Source organism: Caretta caretta, chromosome 18, assembly GCF_965140235.1.
Source record: "Caretta caretta isolate rCarCar2 chromosome 18, rCarCar1.hap1, whole genome shotgun sequence".
Taxonomy (NCBI): Eukaryota; Metazoa; Chordata; order Testudines; family Cheloniidae; genus Caretta; species Caretta caretta.
This window is the reverse complement of record NC_134223.1, coordinates 22,222,984-22,241,785: the sequence shown is the minus strand read 5'-3', so window position 1 is coordinate 22,241,785 and position 18,802 is coordinate 22,222,984. Positions and strand designations below refer to the sequence as shown.

The 18,802-nt window shown below is 54.1% G+C and overlaps 1 protein-coding gene across 1 annotated transcript in view; it reads right to left on the bottom strand.

The window, feature by feature from the left end:
• The window catches only part of ESPN (espin), a 77,605-nt gene extending 60,539 nt beyond the window's left edge, over positions 1 to 17,066 (bottom strand). Inside the window, exons 1-2 of the mRNA XM_048825235.2 lie at positions 16,573 to 17,066; positions 10,093 to 10,286 (exon numbers count right to left, since the gene is read on the bottom strand). Coding sequence (XP_048681192.1) covers positions 10,093 to 10,286; positions 16,573 to 16,866 — 488 coding nt within the window. The 5' untranslated portion in view covers positions 16,867 to 17,066. The remainder of the gene's footprint in view (positions 1 to 10,092; positions 10,287 to 16,572) is intronic.
• Between the last annotated feature and the right edge of the window lie 1,736 nt (positions 17,067 to 18,802).

The window sequence follows — 18,802 nt, the reverse complement described above, 5'->3', positions numbered from 1 at the left end:
GGGGAGTAGGCCGTGTCCCCTTCCCCGCCCACTCCCAGACCACAGGGGCACATGGGCGAAGGAGAGCCAGCCCTGGCCCTCCATCCAGGTTAGCTTACTACAGGTTCGCTCTGCCGGTTACCATAGTGATCACAGCAAACAATGCGGGATGGAAACCAGCCACTTGTTCCCAGCGATCGCCACTAGCCAAGCTGATTAAGAATTAACGAGACAAAGCCTGCAGCTTGAGCCTGTGGCAGGGAGCGGGTTTAAAGTGTGCAGATTAGGGGCAGGCTTAGGAGGCCCGAACCAAGAGAGCTCCATCCAACGTCCTGAGACTTAACGGAACTAACCTGGTAGCGGCGGGAGTGCAGCAGCCTATTAATAACTTAAATTACTGTTGCTAATAATACTAGTTAAATTCATTTAATCGTTAAAGTTTAATGCATTCTTCAGGCTGGCCCCAGCTTGGGGACAGCATGTGGGCGGGAGCTGGCTAATGTCTCCAAAAGCAAACCTAGGGGTCTTTACATCTCACTGTTTGCTGCAATAAGCAGCCCTAGAATACAGTCTCCCCAGTGCAGAAATAACTCAGCAGAGAGGGCGGGATTGGCCTGGTCCTGCTCTGAGCGCCACAGTCTGGGGCAGAGGCAGCTGGAAGCTATAGTTCATTTCGGGGTTCAATGTGTCAGATTGGTACTTAGCAGCAGGTGCCCATAGTGAAGGATCCTTTAGAAATACAAGGGGCAGACCGCTCATTGGCACCCATGCCAGCAGGTGAGGCCAGACAGGCCAGCAGGTCCACCTTGTACCCAGGAACTCTGGCACCTGAGCTCAGACGTATGCCAAATTCTGGAAACGAGCCATTGCTCGGAGGGCCAGGGAGTGCTTGTTGGGAATGCTTCCCCTTGTGCCAGGAGGTAGAGGGAAAGGTGGCACCAGCATCCCAGCAATGGAGTCTCTCCTGGTAGCTCAGTCTGTAGAAGCCCAAGGGATTGGCTTTCTGGGAGCAAAGAGCATGAAACCAGCATTTCTGGGCTGACCCAGCAGCCTGCTGGCTCATGCCCATCCCCCCTGAGCATCTCACTCAACCCGGGCGAATGAGATGTGAAAAGCCAGACCCACCCCCACCAGTTATTGTCCTGTGGCTTGGCTGGTGCAACAGACACTCAGAGGGGCGGGGAGTCCCACACACTCGTGCTAGCAATTGGCACACCGTAAAGAGTCATTCAGAAGAACGTCCCAGAGCCTGGGTGCTTCTCTGAACTATCAGCCGCTCTCCTGTCGACTTAATGAATCCAGCCCCAACAAGCAGAGATAGCTGTGTTGCTGGGAGAAGCTCTGTCCACACAAGCACTTGTGTCGGTGTAACTTGCATCACTCAGGGGGGTGATTTATTCACCCCGCTGAGCCACATACATTCTGCCGACATACGCTGTAGGGTAGCCTCAGAGGCACCCAGCACGTGGGGTTGCGTACCTGACCATCTCGGCTAATAGCCATTGGAGGACCTATCCTCCATGGACTTATCTAGCTCATTGTTGAACCAAGTTATACTTTTGTGTCTACTTTCACAACATTCCCTGGCCAGAGGCTGACTGTGCATTGTGAAGTAGCACTCCCTGATGTTTATTTTAAACCTGCTGCCTATTAATCTCAATGGGTGACCCCTGTGTTATGTGAAGGGGTAACTAACACTTCCCCATTCACTTTCTCTACAGCAGTCATGATTTTACAGCCCTCTGTCATCTCCTCCCCCAGTCGTCTCTTTTCCAAGCTGAACAGTTCCAGTCGTATTAATCTCTCCTCCTGCTGAAGCTGTTCCAGACCCTCAGTCATCTGTGGGCCCTTCTCTGTGCTTTTCCCAATTTCAATATATCTTTTTTGAGATGGGGTGACCAGCCCTGGGTGCAGTATTCAAGGTGTGGGCGTGCCGTGGGTTTATATAGTGGCGTTAGGATATTTACTGTCATCTTATCTGTCCTCTTCCTGATGGTTCCTAGCGTTCTGTTAGCGTAGTTAGGTTGCCCAGCACTTTCCATTAGAAGTGCCTGTTTGCAGTTGCTTATGACTTTGTCACGCTATAACCATTTGGGCTGAAATTTTCCAGACCAGGCATCTGCCTCAAGCTGTTTCTTTGGGGTAAATTTCAGCAAAATCAGTTCAGCCATGTCCATGCTCTGCCTTGAGTGCAGGGGACTGGACTAGATGACCTCTCGAGGTCCCTGCCAGTCCTGCACTTCTATGAAAAACGAAATAAAGGAAAAATATGGTTTGTTTGGTCAAGGTTAAAAAAAATTTTACAGCTGTTTTGTTGAGGAGCTTCACGTTCCAGAGCAGGCCCTTGAAAAGCAGCAGGGCAGGGGGTGAGCATGGGCTATTATTCTGTGTTCAGGAAGGCTCCTGTCCCTGTAAAAATCCACCAAATTTGGCCAGGTTCTGAGCTCGGAAAATCAGTTCACAAAAGCTCAGGCAGCATGGCGGAGAAGGAGGAAGTAATCTGATGTGAATGCAGAAGGTGGGGGCAGAGGTAAAGCCAGGTGGTGGGTAACAGGAACAAACTGGAGGGGGCAGGGGGCAGGGTGTGTCTGTGTGTGTGTGGGGGGGGGGGAATGAGGGGGCAAAAGGGTCTGTAGCCACTAGAGAACACTCCTGTCCAGAACATGGAATGGAATCCAGGATTCCTGAGGCCCAACGTTCCCCTGCTGCCTGGCAAATGGTGCGGCTCATTGCCCTCTCGTGACTAGTCCACAGAGAAGATAAAAACCTTCTACTACTACCAGTTACTGATTTCCTCAGGTGCAAAAAGGAGCCTTAATTCTGGCATTTCCTAGCTTCTGGGTGCTTGACTTTGCAGCCTTTCCTGGTCTTTCAGCACAGCTTTTGTCTGCAATACAGATACAAACACACTGTTGTTCCTCCCCATTTGAACTGTAACGCTGCAGCCTGCCCGTTAGCTGGTGTTGCGGCTCCCAGAGGTAGAATTTCAAGGCTTGTAATGGAGCCTCCCATCGGGCAGTTGGCAGGAAGAACTGTGAGCACAGCAGTAAATAATTGATGGGATTTCTTAACTAAAGGCGGCAGGTGCTCACAGCAAAAGTAACTGCAGGAGAAGCATAAAATTAAATGTAAAAGGGCTGTGACCAAGAAATGCTTAATTAAGAGCCTACTTAGCAAAACTCCGGGACCCTTCTTCTGTTGAGTGAGTTGGGGGGGTGACTGTGAAGTCTTTTCCCACTGATAACTGGGGTTTTGCCATATCACCTGCATGGATTTTGCTGGGAGTCTTACTACATGGACAGTCAATGATTCCACTGCCGAGCTTCCCATTTGTAGTTTGTGAGTTTGGTCTGGAACAACCTCCCTGCCCCAGTGGAGCCCCTGACTCTTTCCAGCTCATCTGCGTTGCCTTGCCCCGTCCCTAACTAGGGCACCATGCGTGCAGGCTCCTAGCGTGCTCCCTCGCCTGTCTGGGCTCAGGCGTTTCGCCTAGAAGCTGCACAGCGAGCTCTGCACTGCCAGCAGCCTGAGACACTGTAATCCACTTAGTTTACTTGTATTTACCTGTATGGGTTAATCTGCTGGGAAGGGTCTGATTCCCTGTGCTGGAGACAGTATGTAAACGTAAAGGGCACGGGGTGCATTTGTGCAAGTCATGCTCGTTCTGGTGCTCCCACAATAGCATGGGCATAGCCAGGACACTACTCATTCAGTTGTGAAAATCCGATACGTTTGCACGCTGACCCCATTTCCGGCCCCCAGGGGAGCTGACTATAGCTGGAATTCGGGGAATATTCAGGTCAACGCATTAGCAGCAGCTGCTGCTGCGCTGCTCTCAGATCAGTGGATTGCAGGATGAACCTGATCCGCAGGCCGCTAGTCCAGGGCAGCCAAGGAAAGGTGCACACACATTTTGCATAAGACTTTGCAGGCGGTGGCTGCACCAGGAGAGGGTCCTGTTAAAGTTTTTGCCTGAACACACATTGGTCCCAAAGCAGTGACGGCGTCTGAGAGCAATTGCCATGGTTACTACAATAATTTGGTTAAGATTTTCATTAAGGATATAAAATATACACAAAGGAAAGGCTGCTGCTTATGGGAAAGCAATCAGGGTAAATTCCCTCTTGATCTTAACTTCAAGCTCTCCAGCTGTAATAGCCAATTTGTGGGGTGGAAACATTAAAACCACATTTTGTTGTTCATTTAAAAGAGAAAAATATTTTGGCCCTTTCCTTTGTTTGTACAAACAGAGTCGTGATGTGTATAATAGACAGCAAAACGTGCAAAACTACTCCAGACACTCCAGCGACTCTGTCTTGTCAAGGAACGTGCGCTGGTGACTGTCTAACCAACCTTCTGACGAGCCTTTGTGTTCCTTTTGCTCCATAACAATCACACCCAGTGCAGAGATGAGATTCTGCACACACCATCCGTCGGCAGAGCAAAGACCAAGTGGTGTGTCCCCAGGGCCAGAGTGGTGTGTCCTCTGGCCCATCACCTAGTTCGCTTCCCAACCTCAGTGAATACTTTAGTGACTCAGTGGCTTGGCTCCATACCTGTGTACGAGACCTTACACTGACTCCATGTGCGGGAGGACAATGCACAGGGGGGTTCTAGAGCAGCCTCCTCACCAGTCATCTGTCATCAACTAACGGGTCAGCTTCAAGCCAGCAAAGGCTTTGCTCTCACTAGATCTCGGTTCTTCCAGCCTGCGTATGTAAAAAGCGGCCGTAGCGAGCCCATGCTATCAAACCCCTCATGAGGCTTGTGCAATGTGGCTTTGCCAGCGCTTCCGAATGGAAACACTCGAGGGGCCTTAGCACGGCTCGGAGCTGGAGCTCTTGATTTTTATTCTTCCGCAGCAGGGGTACGCAGAATGTAGCCAATGAGTCACATGCAGCTAAACCCGAGGGAGTCCAGCACACTCCTGTCACATTGGCAGGCAGGCCCGGGGCTGCACAAAGTTTCTATAGTCAGGCTTGCTGTAGCGATCTGCTGGGGAGCAGAGACCCAAGCAGGCTCCGGCAGGGATGGGGTTAAAGCATCTCTTCAAAAGCCAGTGCATTCTGCTAGCTAGCAGGGTGGGGGGCAGCAGGGAGCCTCATTAGCAGCAGGCAGCTTTCCAGGAGGGCCAGAGCCTGGGAGCAGTGGGACGGGCACTCTGGAGCTTGGCTGATAGGAGGCACAGATTAGACCTGGCTGCAGGAAGCCCTGTTGGGTGGAGGTTTGGCATTTAAAGGGCGTGGGCTACTTTTACATTTGCTATCTTGGCTTTCCATAGAGCCTGGCTATTTAAACTTCCCCTAGCCAGTCAGAATCCTCTCCTGGCCTAGCTATTGCTGTGATCACCTCACACCCCCAGACCCAAGATTTCAAGCACTCTGAGCCCCCCCACGCCAGCTGCTGCACCCACAAGGATCCTGCCTGCCTGAGCACTACCAGAGGTGGACACACAGCTCTCAAAAGCTTCTGCAGTGGCATGCGAGGCTGAGTGAGGACGTCCCTTTGAGAGAGCAGCTGCAAAATCCGCCAGTGGTAAATATTTCTTACACAGCACTTGAAGAATTCCCTCCGTTCCTGTGAAAGCAGGAAAAGTGGAGCAAGCCAGGCTTCCTGCTGCCCTTACAGCCATTCTCACAGGGCCAGGCTGGAGTGACACCCAAATGACGTTCAGATTCATCTCCTCCTTGTGAAATGGGGAGCATTTCTAGCCTCAAATTCTCACATTCAGCCTGAATAACCGATAACTCTGGGGCTAACCTCAGACACCTGCCTCTGCTCTCAGAAGCCAAAGCCCTGCCATGCCTCTCTCTCCTACCCACAAATATCCCCTTCTCCCCCACTGCTTTTGGGGTAGACCCAGAACAGACAATCCTGGATGTGGGGGGTTGGATTTGTTATTTTCCGTGCGTCTGCCTGTGGCAGAAACTCCCGTCCTTCCGCCAGCCATGCGAGGGACAGAGGGCTGGCTAGGCCAGGCCAGATCTGGGATCCAGCCTCCAGCACACACCTAGGCCTGATTCTTCTGAAGCAGCCAGCCCGCAGTGACACAGCCATCCCAGGAATTGTGTTTTCCACATTGAGGCCTTTTATTCTAAGGCCCATTTCTCTAGGGCGGGGGGAGGGGGAGCACTGCACAGGTGAGACAGCCAGCCCCCAAACAGAGGGCAATGCTGCTACCCAGTGCCAGCAGGCTCACTCCTCCCTACCCTTTCCACCTCCCACCCGCTACCCGAGGGGCTGACTCTCCTGATTCGATTGGGGCCTCGCAGAGGGCTGGGGGCAGGAGCCTTTCGCCCACAACCCCACCCAAAATCCGTCAGGTTTCAAAATATTTCACAACACAACCCCCTTGCCCTGAAAATTCCCCACTTCGAACTCTCCCGGGAGGGGTTTTAATGAACCAGCAGAGGAGGAGGGTTTCCCCTGCAAACATTCCTGCAGGAGGCATATTCCTCCTGCTCTGCTGGCAACTGCCTGCCCGCCCCATGAAGGGTGTTCTTTCACCTCCACAGGCCCGGCCAGCTCTCCTGGCTCGAGTTCACATCCCATCAGTCTCCACTGGTCCCTTTCAGCAGCTCTCTCCATCCCCAGGGAAATGCAGGCGCGGGGCAGTTCTGGGTTCCATGGGCTTTGGAACACCGGAGAGACGTCTGCCGGCCTGTCCATTAGGGAGGGACGATGGGGCTGGGGTGTCGATGTGTCCTGCTCGGCAGCCTTCCAGCACACTGCTTTCATCAGCTATGGGGCGTCATCTGAAGGGGTAGAGATGCTGAGCCCAGGGCCCCTCTGCCTGCCCTGTCTAAGTCCTGGGCATTGCACTGCCCATCAGCTGGGAAACATCTGCTGACAAACGTGGCAGCCCCTGACCAGCGTGGCACAAAGGTCATCCTGACCCCTCCCCAACACACACGGAGTCCCACGGGTGGAAGGTGGGTGAGGATACAGGGGCAGAGTGAAGGCTGGTGCTGAGTACCATAGAAATGCCTATCAATAAACAGAGACAGTCTCTGTCTATCTGTATTTCCATCGCAGCCATCGCACAAGCAATGGACAGTTCTGTCTGCTACCAGCGCTAAGGAAGGGTTGGGTTTTGTGTCCCTGGGCATCCCAGGGTATCCTGCCCCGCCACACAGCTGTCCTGGCCCTCACCGTGATCAATGCAGCTAGCGATAGCTGACACGCCTGCCCCACCTCCTGCAGGAATCCTGTCCCGTGGGTGCTCTCAGACCTCCAGTCAATGCTAGGGTTGTCAGCACATGGTTCCCAGCCAACCCCATGAGTTAACACACCACTTCTCTTTGGACAGTGCATCAGTTGAAAGCTATCCTGAGCCATGATTTGCAGACTGGCTTTGGCCAAGGCCTCGAATGCATTTGTATGTTGCTGTGGGAAAACTGGGTAGATTTAACCAGCTTTGACATCCCTCTCCAAGGGATCTGGAGTGCACGTTGCCGGCCGACGAAAGGCCCCAGACTTGTGCAATGCTCTTGGACACACAAGAGCACATCTGGCTCATGTGGCTGTCCTCCCCTGCCCGTCTTATGCCCTGCCCACCATATACTTTTCATCATGGTGCTTGGTTATCAGAGTTGTTGGCGCCTTATTTATGACCCAGAATCATCGCTTGCTGCCTTGTGGTCCCTGCGCCCAGTTGGTGGGGTGGGGTGGGGTAGGGGGGTTGGTGTTTTTGCCAGGAGTTACACTGGAAGGGACTTACTTTGTTCTCCCACATTCTGCTGCTACATGAGTGGGAGCTGTTCAGGGGGGAGGGTGGGGTTTGCTGATACTCACTAAAGACCCAGAGGTGGCTGCATTTTGGATGTTGTCATTACTGAGAATTTGATTCTATTCCGCTTTGTCAAAAGTGTGTTTGCATTGTTAAGAATCTTCCTGGGAAAAGTCCCCGAGTGAGTGACCGTTAATTACCATGCGCGTTCCCCAAAGAGCTGCAGGGTATTTATAACCCCGTCCTCCAGCCCGTCACGGAAAATAAGATTAGAAGTTGTGTAATCTGCAGTGCACAGATCCATGATGTTTGGGAAACCTGCTTTTCTCACCCCTGATCATTTTATATTTGCTCTTTGTTGACCTTCTAGCATTTTGGCTCCACATCCAGCAGGCTATGGGAGAACTTGTATAGGGTCCCAGTCAAGAGCTGGGACCCCCATTCCCAGCTGCAAAGAGAATGCAGCTATTTTGGGGACAGACGTCTAAGTGTTTTAATCACCAGGTGGGAGCATTAAACCCAGAGAGAGGCTCATGGTCAGAGAACAGAGATTATCAGCACAAGTGAAATTCCCCCCTCCGTGGAGGGCCAGTCCTAGGTCTGGACACCACTATAGGATTTATGTGGAATTTACGGCTTCCCTACACTTTCTGCTGTCTCTACATAAGGATGGGTTTCACACACACACACAGCATACATGGGCATAGCTCCCTGGAAATCACCAGAGCCACACTCATGTCAACAGTGAGCTTGTCCCAAATTTCTGACAACATCATGGGGTTTGATTGCGAGCTTGGATCTGGGCAAGTTCTAAGCACCAGAAAGCAGGAGTTAGAATGGAAGGGCCATGCTAGGCCATAACCAGCAGCGCTGGCTATCACTGGCCCAGGAACGGGTTTGTTTTCAGAGCACCCTGGAATTCTGAGGTTACTCTGTAATAACCAATGAAAAGTACCCCAGTACTCCCGGACTTTACCATGCACACAATGTGTCACCTGAAAACACACAGGGGCCTTGACGTCCGCAGCCCTCTCTCACAAGTCTACATTCCTTAAACAAGGCGGAAGCTTGTCTTTCCACACATTGGAACAGCCTTTTTAATCCTGCAGGGCAGCCTAATCCATTTACATAACTATAGCCTGGACAAAGGCGACTGTGTTATCGCCCAGTTCCAAAAGCGCAGGGAACAAATCCTCCTCAGCCCCACCTGCAACAGGGAGCAATATTTCCATCAAAAGTGAAAATCCAGCCTCTTGCCCTTTGTTACTAGGGTAATAAACAACGGACGTTTGACTTCCTACTGTGATAAAGCTGTCATGTTGTTAGCAAGCCCAGGTTTTACAAATGAGAACAATTCTTTTAGCAGCCAAAGCAGGCTCTGTGCCGACTGTTTGTTGAATGGCCTTGTGTCCAAGCCAGATGAGCCTCACTAGGGCCAGATGCTGCAAAGGCTTAGGCAGGTGAGTAACTTTATTCAGCTGAGAGCTCTCAAGTCCTGTGAAAAGAGTCGCTCACCTGCACTAGCCTTGGCAGGATGGGGCCCTAGGGCAGAAGACACAGGGCACATACAGTTCAGCAAGCACTTTACACAGTATCCTGCCACTTGTGGAAGAAAGGACTAAAGAGACTCAAAAGGATTGTAATGTAATTGACCAGTGCAAGACACACCATGGGCCAGATTCTCCAGCACCTGTAGGAAGGATTCTTCCCTGGTGGTGTTTTACATGCAGTTTGCACCGGTGTAAGTGGCTACAGCCAGGTCCCACGGGGTGGAGAATCCGCACGTATGGATTTAGCAATCCAGGCATTGCAGGGTTCTCATTACTCACACTACACTCGAAAAACTCATACGACTTGGAATCTGAAGTTAACGTTGAAATTTGCTACTATGTTCTTGTTAGTATTTATTCTCAGCAATGCCCACCATGTTTTCAAACAGTCTTGGCACCGAGGAATTCACAATCTAAGGAAAATTAGATTTGATTCGAGAATTAGATCCTAAGGAATCTTTCCTTGGGTAAGAAAGCCCTTTGCTTGGTTTACAAAAATAAAACTAGCTGTAACCATGCATCAGATGAAAATTGTACGAATGTATAAAAAGGGGAATCTTAATATGAATGTGCAAATTTGCCATAAGATCAGGCACATTAATTTTCACTACAGGATGGGAGGGCAAAGTTACAGAAATGTTAGCAGTGCTGTAATTACAGCTTTAGCAGTGTGGACTCCATAAACCCAAGACTTGGGTTACCTCTATTGTGCACAAGCTGAAGAACAACTAAACGCTATAATTGCTCTAGATACTCTGACAAGGCCAACACACACACAAAACCAACCACCTGAACTCCCTGCAAATCCATCCCCTACAAACAAAATTCTCTTACTTTGGACAGTGCCCTAAGAGAAGTCGCAATGAAGGGAAATCTCCTTTGGCTGCAGCATAGTGAACAGGTAACGCTCCTGTGTCCGTGGCTATCATCGGGTCACTGCCTCCAAATCGCAGTAGCCAGTCTATTACTTCGTGGTGACCAAAGCGGGCTGCGAGATGCAGGATGGTGGCACCGGAATTGTCTGTGTCCTGCAGAAACGAAACAAGACAGTTCCTATTACGATCCGCTCCTCGCGATGCTTCAATGAGTAGGTGGCGAGGTTTTCTGGACTGCCCACTCAGATGCACACAACCGTGGCAGATCCTCCGACCCTGGTTAGCAGCAGTGCTTTATCAATGGCTGCAAATCTGGGAAACTGCAGCGCCATCCTGCACCGAGCGTCTCGCACGAATGGTCAGTGGCCTCTGTGAGACGCGGTCAGGGGGTGAGCCAGGTTCCTGGTGTCCACATCACCCCCCCCCACACACACACCCCCCTGGTATTAAATAAATAAATAGCATCCTTCTTGGGAGACTCAGCCGAGAGGCCAAGGGCTAGAGTGGAGTGTGACAGCCGCTCCAGGCCAGAGGTCAGGCACAACGGCAGGGTGGGGGGGGAGGCTGCACCAGTTCTGGGGACAAAGAGAGGCCTTCAGTAGCACCAAGCTCACAGATGCGGAAGGCAAGAACAGCTGCAGGAGAGACCCCACCTATGAAATGGGAGCCGATGGGCGTGGGGAGAGGGAGCAGCACAAAGCTATTAAAGCAACCCAAAGCAAAGCAGCCAGTATCCAAAGGAACGTGGTTGCCACTCTGCCAGTCTTGGGGGCACAGAGAGACAACGTGCAGGCTAGAAGCAAACACTGGATATTGTGAGACCCTCTGAACTCCCACCTCTCATCCCTTTGGGCTGCTCCAGACAGAACGCCCTGTGACTGCACTCCTGACACTCCCCGACACAGAGGAACCCCACAGAGCCGACGCAGTGCCCTTAGCCACCAGTATACAGGGCTGGGTGCGAGGGCTGTGGTCCAGTGAGCCCAGCACCAGAGCATCACCATGGGCTGCTCTAAGCCATGCAGGGACAAACCACAAAGCAGCTTCTGAAGGGCCTCAGGATAGGAGAGCTTCGCTCTCCCTTCCCAGCCTCGCCAGGTCGGAATATTCGGCCCACTGGGTCTATCTGCATGCGTAAGAGCTACTCATCGTGAATTAGAGCTGGAATCAGGGCATCAGAGCCCAGTACAGCACTAGGTCTGGGACCTTAGCCATCTCCTGAGAAACTTCAAAAAAGAAATGAGCCGAACAGGTAGGGAACCTTGAACCTGTGCCAAACGCTAGGCCTGCTCAGTCGCGAAGGACGTGCACTTCTGCAAACAAGGCCTTGGTTGGACAAAGTCAGCGTTGAAAGTTCCATGACTACTAACATTGCTGAGACCCAATTACACTGGCTTTGCCCCAGCATCTGAGCCTGTTAATTCTTCCAGCTTCTCATCTGGTGACTTTTCACATAGTGCAATAACCCAAGTGCTTTTGGGGAGACTTACAAAACTCCGACAACAAGCTAGGACCTTGCAAGAAATGCTGTTGGGGCATCTAGAACCCCAAAGTCGGAAGAAGGTGAGGAATGGGACTAAGCTACTGAAGAGGAGAGATGTGGCTGCTGTAAGACGTGCATAGTGACTTACCCACAACTTAGGCAATAAAGAACCTTTTTCATATTCACATGCTCAGATTGCCGGGCCCTGGCCCTACAGCTCTGCCCTGCACAAGTTACCAGAGCCCCTGCCCTTTCCTCAGCCCTCATGTATTGATCTCAGGAAACTGACTCTCATCAAAATCCCAGAGCAGAAAGGATTAAACAAGTTCTCCCTGCTGTGTTTAATCACAGTGTTGCCAACTCAAGTGATTTTATTGCAAGACTCATGATATTGGGTGTTTGACTTAAAGACCCAGCTCCTGGAGTCAGGTGATTATACGAGGATCTGAGCTTTCATTAACAAAAAGGCAGTTTCCAGCCCACGTGGCCAGGCAATCTGAGCATGTGCATATGAAAAAGGTTCTTTAATCCCTCAGTTGTGGGTAAGTCACTATGCATGAGTGGTTTCTGGCCTTTATGGTGCACTCAGGCCACATGTTCAAGAAGACAAAGAAAAATAATCCAACATATATTATTCTTTTAATATCTCATGATTTTAAAGCTGGCCTCATGATCTTTGGGGCCTGATTCATGATTCTTGAATGTAGGGAGCTGGCAAAACTGCACTTAGCCATTAATGCTGAGACATGAGCTGGGTCGTTTCCACATGCTGTAGCACGTCCAGGTGAAAGTGAAGGGGCTATTTAAAAATAGCAACATACAGATCTTTGGAGATGACAGCACCTCTGAGTTACATGGGAATGTATGTGCAACCCACTGACACTCAAGACCTACTACCCAGTAATTTGTTACATTTAAACTGAGAGCACATTTGGGAGTGTATGTTCAGCCATCCCCTTAACTGATACTTCTGCCTGTGAATGGATAATTTGCTGATTGTTCTTCCTGGGCACTGACCTGCCTGTTAATGGGAACGGCATTCCACCACTCCATTGGTCCTGCCCCAGGGAAAGCTGGCATTGTACTGCATGGCCACAGCAGAAGAGTAATGCTGTGTTGGCTGCTTTGGCATGCAGTCCCTTGGTTACAGCACAGCCCCACTGCGGTCACCAGCGCTCATGACAATGTAGAACAGCAAGTGGAATTCGTCCAAGATGGCTCCTAATTGTGCTGAGCCTGTCCTTCCAGCTTGATCATCTCTCCCCCCTCCTCAGATGGCTTTTTAAATCACAGGAACATCACATGTTTTCACCTCTCAACCCACATCATGCAAGCAGCTTATCCCTCAAGTGTCTGCACTGATTGCATACTGAGGTGAAAGAACCACTCAGACAGAATGCAGTGTGCTACCCAAAGGCATGAACCATTTACATTTCAGCCTTCCTGCCTCCAAAACCGTGCCACGCTGTGCGGAAGGAATCTGGGGTGCTTGTCGTTAGTTTCAGTGGGTTCAGCAATGTCTGGGCCACAGAGAAATACTGGGTCCAGCCTTGCGGCCAGCTTTTAATCTGATCACTGAACTTTGACTGCCTGACTGACAAGAACAGTAACAAACAGAGCTTAAGCTGAGTAACCCAGCCCCAGCAATCACACACCGGATGCTCTGGGGATACTGAACTCCTAGAGGAAATAGTAACTTTATTTGGTTTTATCCTTGCATATACTAGGGCCAAACCCTGTGGTCTGGGCTCCAGTAAACACCTGCTGAAGTCAATAACATTCATATGCAAGAGCCACTGTATGTAAATACAATACGAGCTGCGTAAAAACTAGATTCAGCCCCTGTGCCACTGAATTGCCGAGTACATTCCTCCCGATCACCTCTGGGTCCAGGGCGAGGTTTCTGAAGGTCATTAGACTGCAGGGAATTTCAAGTGTTGCACAATTTCGATGAGGTGCCTGGTGCCTCTGAATGGGGCACTGGAGGAGACAGTGTCTGCGATGCTCCAGCAGACTGGCTATTGGAGATGGCAGGACTTGTAACGCATCGTGTGCGTTTGGAGGGGAGGAGTGGGCAGGGCAAGTCCTGCTGCATCCAGTCCTGAGTGATCTTCTCCACACAGTGCGGGAGAATGTAACTCCACACTCACGTTCTCCCTTGCAGCTCCTTGCTATCACAGCCCGGGGCCTCTCCGGAGTAGAAACGGCCCAGTCCGGCAGACTGCGTCTGTGGTGGACACGTCCCTGCCGGTGACCAGCTTGGGACCAAAGTCATTTGCGTGGGACCTAGGCCCCACTTCAACCCACGCCACCAATTTCCAACGAGTGTTTTAGCTGGCTGTGCTAGCTAGTCCCTCACCCACCTCCAGCCTGTGACATCAACTGCCTCGCCTGCTGGGCCACCTGTCCTGTCCTCGTCTTTCTAGCTGATGCACCCACTCTGCCACCCCCGCCCACCCCCACCCCCTCCGCCGCCCCTGCCCGCCTCCTTAGCCCAGAGGCAGCTGTTAACCAGCTGGGCAGAACCCATTACCCTTGGCCCAGCCAGGCCCCACCGTGTCCGGGGCCCAGCCCAGGCTGACTGCCCCCGCGATGCGTCTGATCCACACACCCGGGGACACAGGGAAAGTTCCGAGCTGGCTCTGAATATCATGGCTGCATGGCAGAAACCAACCCTCTATGGGTCTGGCTTCCAAAGCGCCCAAGCTGCAAGCCCTGGGATGCCCCCTCTGGAAGGTCTGATGGATAACTCCTCCCCACTGCATTTTAAAAGGGTTTCCAATGGGGTGTGGCCCAGGCACGACACTGGTCATCTGTCCCCTCTCCTCACACAGGCACAAAGGCTCAGGTTCTCCTGACACACCTGCACTGTGGGAAGTGCCCTGAAATTGGCAGTGCAGGTTAACCGGCTCCAAGCGTGGGTGGCTCCGGGCGGGACTGCTGATCACAACAGAGCTTGGTCCCGTCCTGCGATCAATAAAAGTCCTGTGCTCACGGTTCAGCACGGCGAGCACAGGCCTGGGAGTCAGAGACTGCTGAGCTCCAATCGTGACTATGGCACTGGCTCCCGCTGTGGGGCAAGGCACAGCCCTCCCTCCGCAGCTCTGGCAAAGTGGAGCTGACACATCTGCAGCAGCTTCCCAGACCTGAGCAGAGAGGGAAATTGACCCCGTGGATGTGTCCATGCTGCAAAGCACCTTTCAGCCTGACCCTGCTCGATTCTTGTGAACATATGCGGCCCTGACTTTTCTTAGCACAACTGGCCACCGAAAACGGCTGCTTAGCATCAACCCTTGATGCCCTGAAGGCAGCTCGTTTCAGGCTGTGTCGTGGATTGTAAAATGGGCAGTTCACAGCTTGCACCATGCTGGGCAGGCCGGTGGCATTAGTTCTGTTCTGTTTTAAGGAATTAACCCACACGATGTGAACGGTGAAGATTACAATTTGGAATTGATGCTGTCAGTTAGTGACATGAGCTCCATAGCCACCTGCACTTTGCAAACTGCGGGTGAAACTGATTTGATAATTTGATAATTTCAGCAAACAGATAATCAGCAACTCTCACAATCTGTTCCTGGACAACGCACAGACAAGACAAGAGAGAGGTGAAATTTGCTGCATTCATGAGGGGAGGGTGTTTGCGGCGAGTGAGGAGTGACTGTTTGTAAAGCGCTGTGGAGATGATGAACAGTGCTTGGTAAAGGTCACGTCTGGTTGTTAGGACCAGCCCGTGGGTCCACAGGGCAGGCTGCATCACCAGTGAGCACCAGGACTCCTGCTTGGAAGGGAGCAGGCAGGCGAGGAAGATAAGGCTGTGGGACGCTGTGGGACTGCGGGGCTCTCAGCACCAGCTCCCTTCCCACTCTGTGCTCCTGCTTCCCCTCCACCCTTTAGCTGCAGTGGCTAGTCAGAGTGCAAGCTCCTGGGCCCGGCCTGCGCTGCTGTCTCTGCCTGGGGCCAGGGCCTCCAGAAATACCAGTGATGATGAGGTGTCACCCAGACATCGTCCATCCTTCTGTCTAGGTCTGGGCTGGAATCCAGCACCAAAGCGAAGGGCACCGTGTGGGGCCTGAGGAGCAGGACCATCCTCCCACCTTAGCAATGCGTGGGGCTGGAGACATGGCACAGCCTGGCAGAGCCTAGCAGGGCTTCCAGCCACCATCCAAGTCCAGGGCCTCTCCTAGTGTACACGGCACCTTTGCAGCAGCTCCCTGACACCCTGGGAGGCAGGGGGAAGGAAGTGGGGTCCTGGAGAGGGGAAGTGACTGTGTGTGGGAGGCCCTGGCCCCAAACTCAGCCCACTGCTATCCTACCCATGGAGGGCTGTCAGCTTCCAGGCAAGGCCCCGCACAAGGGAGCTAACTGTGTTCCAGCAAGGCGGACCCAACAGCAGGCCCTGGGGAAACAGCTACTTGGTGCGCGGGGAGGCCAGCATGGGACCATCCTGCCAGAGGCCTCTTGCATTTGTGGAAACCAGCTTCTCTGACACAGGCGACGCCATTCCCCAAAGACAGGTGAACAATCCCGTGTCCAGACACCCCCCACCCCAGCTGGGCCAGTCTCCACTTTGCCTGCCATGCCGCTGCGGAAGCTCAGGACAGGAGAGCGCCCGCTCCCCTTAATCCAGCCTTGGTTACATTCTCCTTGCCTGCAGCCATCCGAGAGCTCCATGGTGCCGCCAGGAGCGCCAGGCTATTGCCCAGCCCCCACAGTGCCCTGTACCCAGTGCGGCTGCCCGCCTAGAGGGGCACTGCCCAGCACTGGAGCGCTGCTTGCCCCGCACGTCCTCAGCTAGAGGGCCAGGGCAGGGGGGGCTGGTCCCGGGCCCCGCCAGGCGAGAGGCCCCAGCTTCCCAGCACCCAGGCACACCCGGGCTCCCGCAGCAGGCGGCCCCAGGAGCCCTGGAGGCAGGGTGGGGCTGGGCCCCGGGGGAGGGAAGCCGCGCGCGGTGCCCACCTGAACGCAGCAGCCTCCCTGGGTCAGCAGCCACTGGAGACAGGCCAGGCTGCCGGTGGCCGCCGCGTCGTGGCCCGGGGTGGCCCCGTTGCGGGCCCGGCCGTTGCCCCGCAGCGCCGCCTCCTCCACCAGGTAGCGCAGACAGTTCAGCTTGCCGGCCCGGGCGGCGTGGTGAGCGGGCGAGGCGCCCAGCGGGTCCCGGAGCCCCGGCTGCAGCAGCCGCTGCGCCTGCAGAGCCTTCAGGGTGTCCACGTCGCCCTGGCGGGCGGCGACCAGAGCCCGCTCCAGGGCCATCTCCTCGGCCGGGGGAGCCGGAGCCGCGGGCCCCTCACCAGCCCGGGGGCGCCATAGGGCTGCCCGGAGCGCCGAGCCGCTGGCGGGCGCTTAGCTCCCGGGAGGTGGCCGCTGCCAGCGAGCCCCGGGAAGGAGCTGCCGGCCGGGCACTGCGAGATCTGTGCCCCGGGACCCCTCCTGCCCTGTGCGCCCCCCGGACCCCTCCTGCGCTGCGCCCCCCGGGACCTCTCCTGCCCCGGGACCTCTCCTGCCCTGTGCGCCCCCCGGGACCTCTCCTGCCCCGGGACCTCTCCTGCCCTGTGCGCCCCCGGACCCCTCCTGCGCTGCGCCCCCCGGGACCTCTCCTGCCCCGTGCGCCCCCGGACTCCTCCTGCGCTGCGCCCCCGGGACCTCTCCTGCCCCGGGACCTCTCCTGCCCCGTGCGCCCCCGGACCCCTCCTGCGCTGCGCCCCGAGGAGCTGCCCGGGGTGTCTCCTGCCCGGGGACCTGCGCCTTGCGGGGTCTCTCGCTCCGGCTGTCAGGCTGGCTGGGGCTCCCGGGCACTCCGAGTCGCACAGCGCAGCATGGCCCCTGGTCTTGGCACTTCCCGTCCCCCCGGTCAGACTCCAGCAGCCCCGCTCCCCTCCGGCTCCGCAGCCCGCCCTGCCTCCGGGGAACAGCAGCCAGGCGGCGGCAGGAGCTCGCAGCGATCCCACCCCCAGGACGGCTCCTCCTTCCCTCAGTGTCTGTCTGGGGAATCGCAGGGACCGCTGTGATCTTCCCCTCCCCTGCGCTTCCCGCCCAGCTCCTCCTGCTGACACCCCACTGCTAATTCCCAGGGCCAGGAAGGGGTTAAACTGTCTGGCTCCCTGCTGCCGGGGGACCTGGCTAGAGTCCCTGCACTCCGGGCTGGCAGGAGCTGTGGGGAGGGGAAATGCCCCAGTGACTAGCAGGGCCCAGGGCGTGGGGAAGGGCCCACAGGCGGGTAGCTCTGTGCCTCTGGCAGGGGAGTCCATGTCCTGCATGGCTGTTGGCTGGAGCCAGGGCTGGCCCTACTCCAGTTAGAGCGGGGGGATCATGTAGCCAGTGGTTTTGTGGCCCTTTCCCTGCTTACTGACCCTCCCTGGTCTCTGCAAGTGGCCCAATTAGATTCCTGCCTATAACCCCCCCAACCCTTCAGCTGTACCCTGTCGGTGGCATGTGAGGTCCCTGAAGTCACACGGTGTTGTGGGTTACAGATGTCAGGGCCTTGTAGAGGGGTGTCCCATTGGAAGAGGAATCAGTGATGGGGAGTCGGGGTCTTTTCTTGGTGTAGTCTAGATACACCAGTCCTAGAACAGAGCGAGTCACTAACGGCACCAGACAACCCCCCTCCGCCCCCCGCCAGGAACCTCAGCCCAACACCAATGCCTGGTTCCCAGGAAACAACTCTGCCCCAAGAATTTGCTCTGGCTAGAGCGATTAAAGCAGAGAGCAAAACTCTCTTGCTGTTTGCCACAGCTCCCCCCAGAAAATCACATCACAAAACTCACAACAACACAACCTTGTATCCAAGATTGTGCACTGCTGCCACACTGAGATGAAGGCTGTTTGTACAGGTGCCATCTGGTGGCTTCTGTTGTTCATGTTCCCTGTCTCAAACGTAGAGCTTTTATGACAGGATAAAGACATGTGGATACTAGTGGTAATTATAATGGTGATTATTTGTGTTACAGCAGCATCCAGAGGCCTCACTCAGGATCAGGGCCCCCATGTGCTGGACACTGCACACCCAGAGGAGCATGTGGCCTATTCTAGTTTGCGTGTGATTGCAGGAGCGCCTTCCTCTAACACTAATGTGACCAGAACCCTGCTTGTGAAGGAGATACGGCCAAACTGGGCAGCTGTTTGGGGTTTGATAAAACCGGATCATGTGCATAATTACACAAGACTCTTTGCTACACAAGAGAAGTTTGGT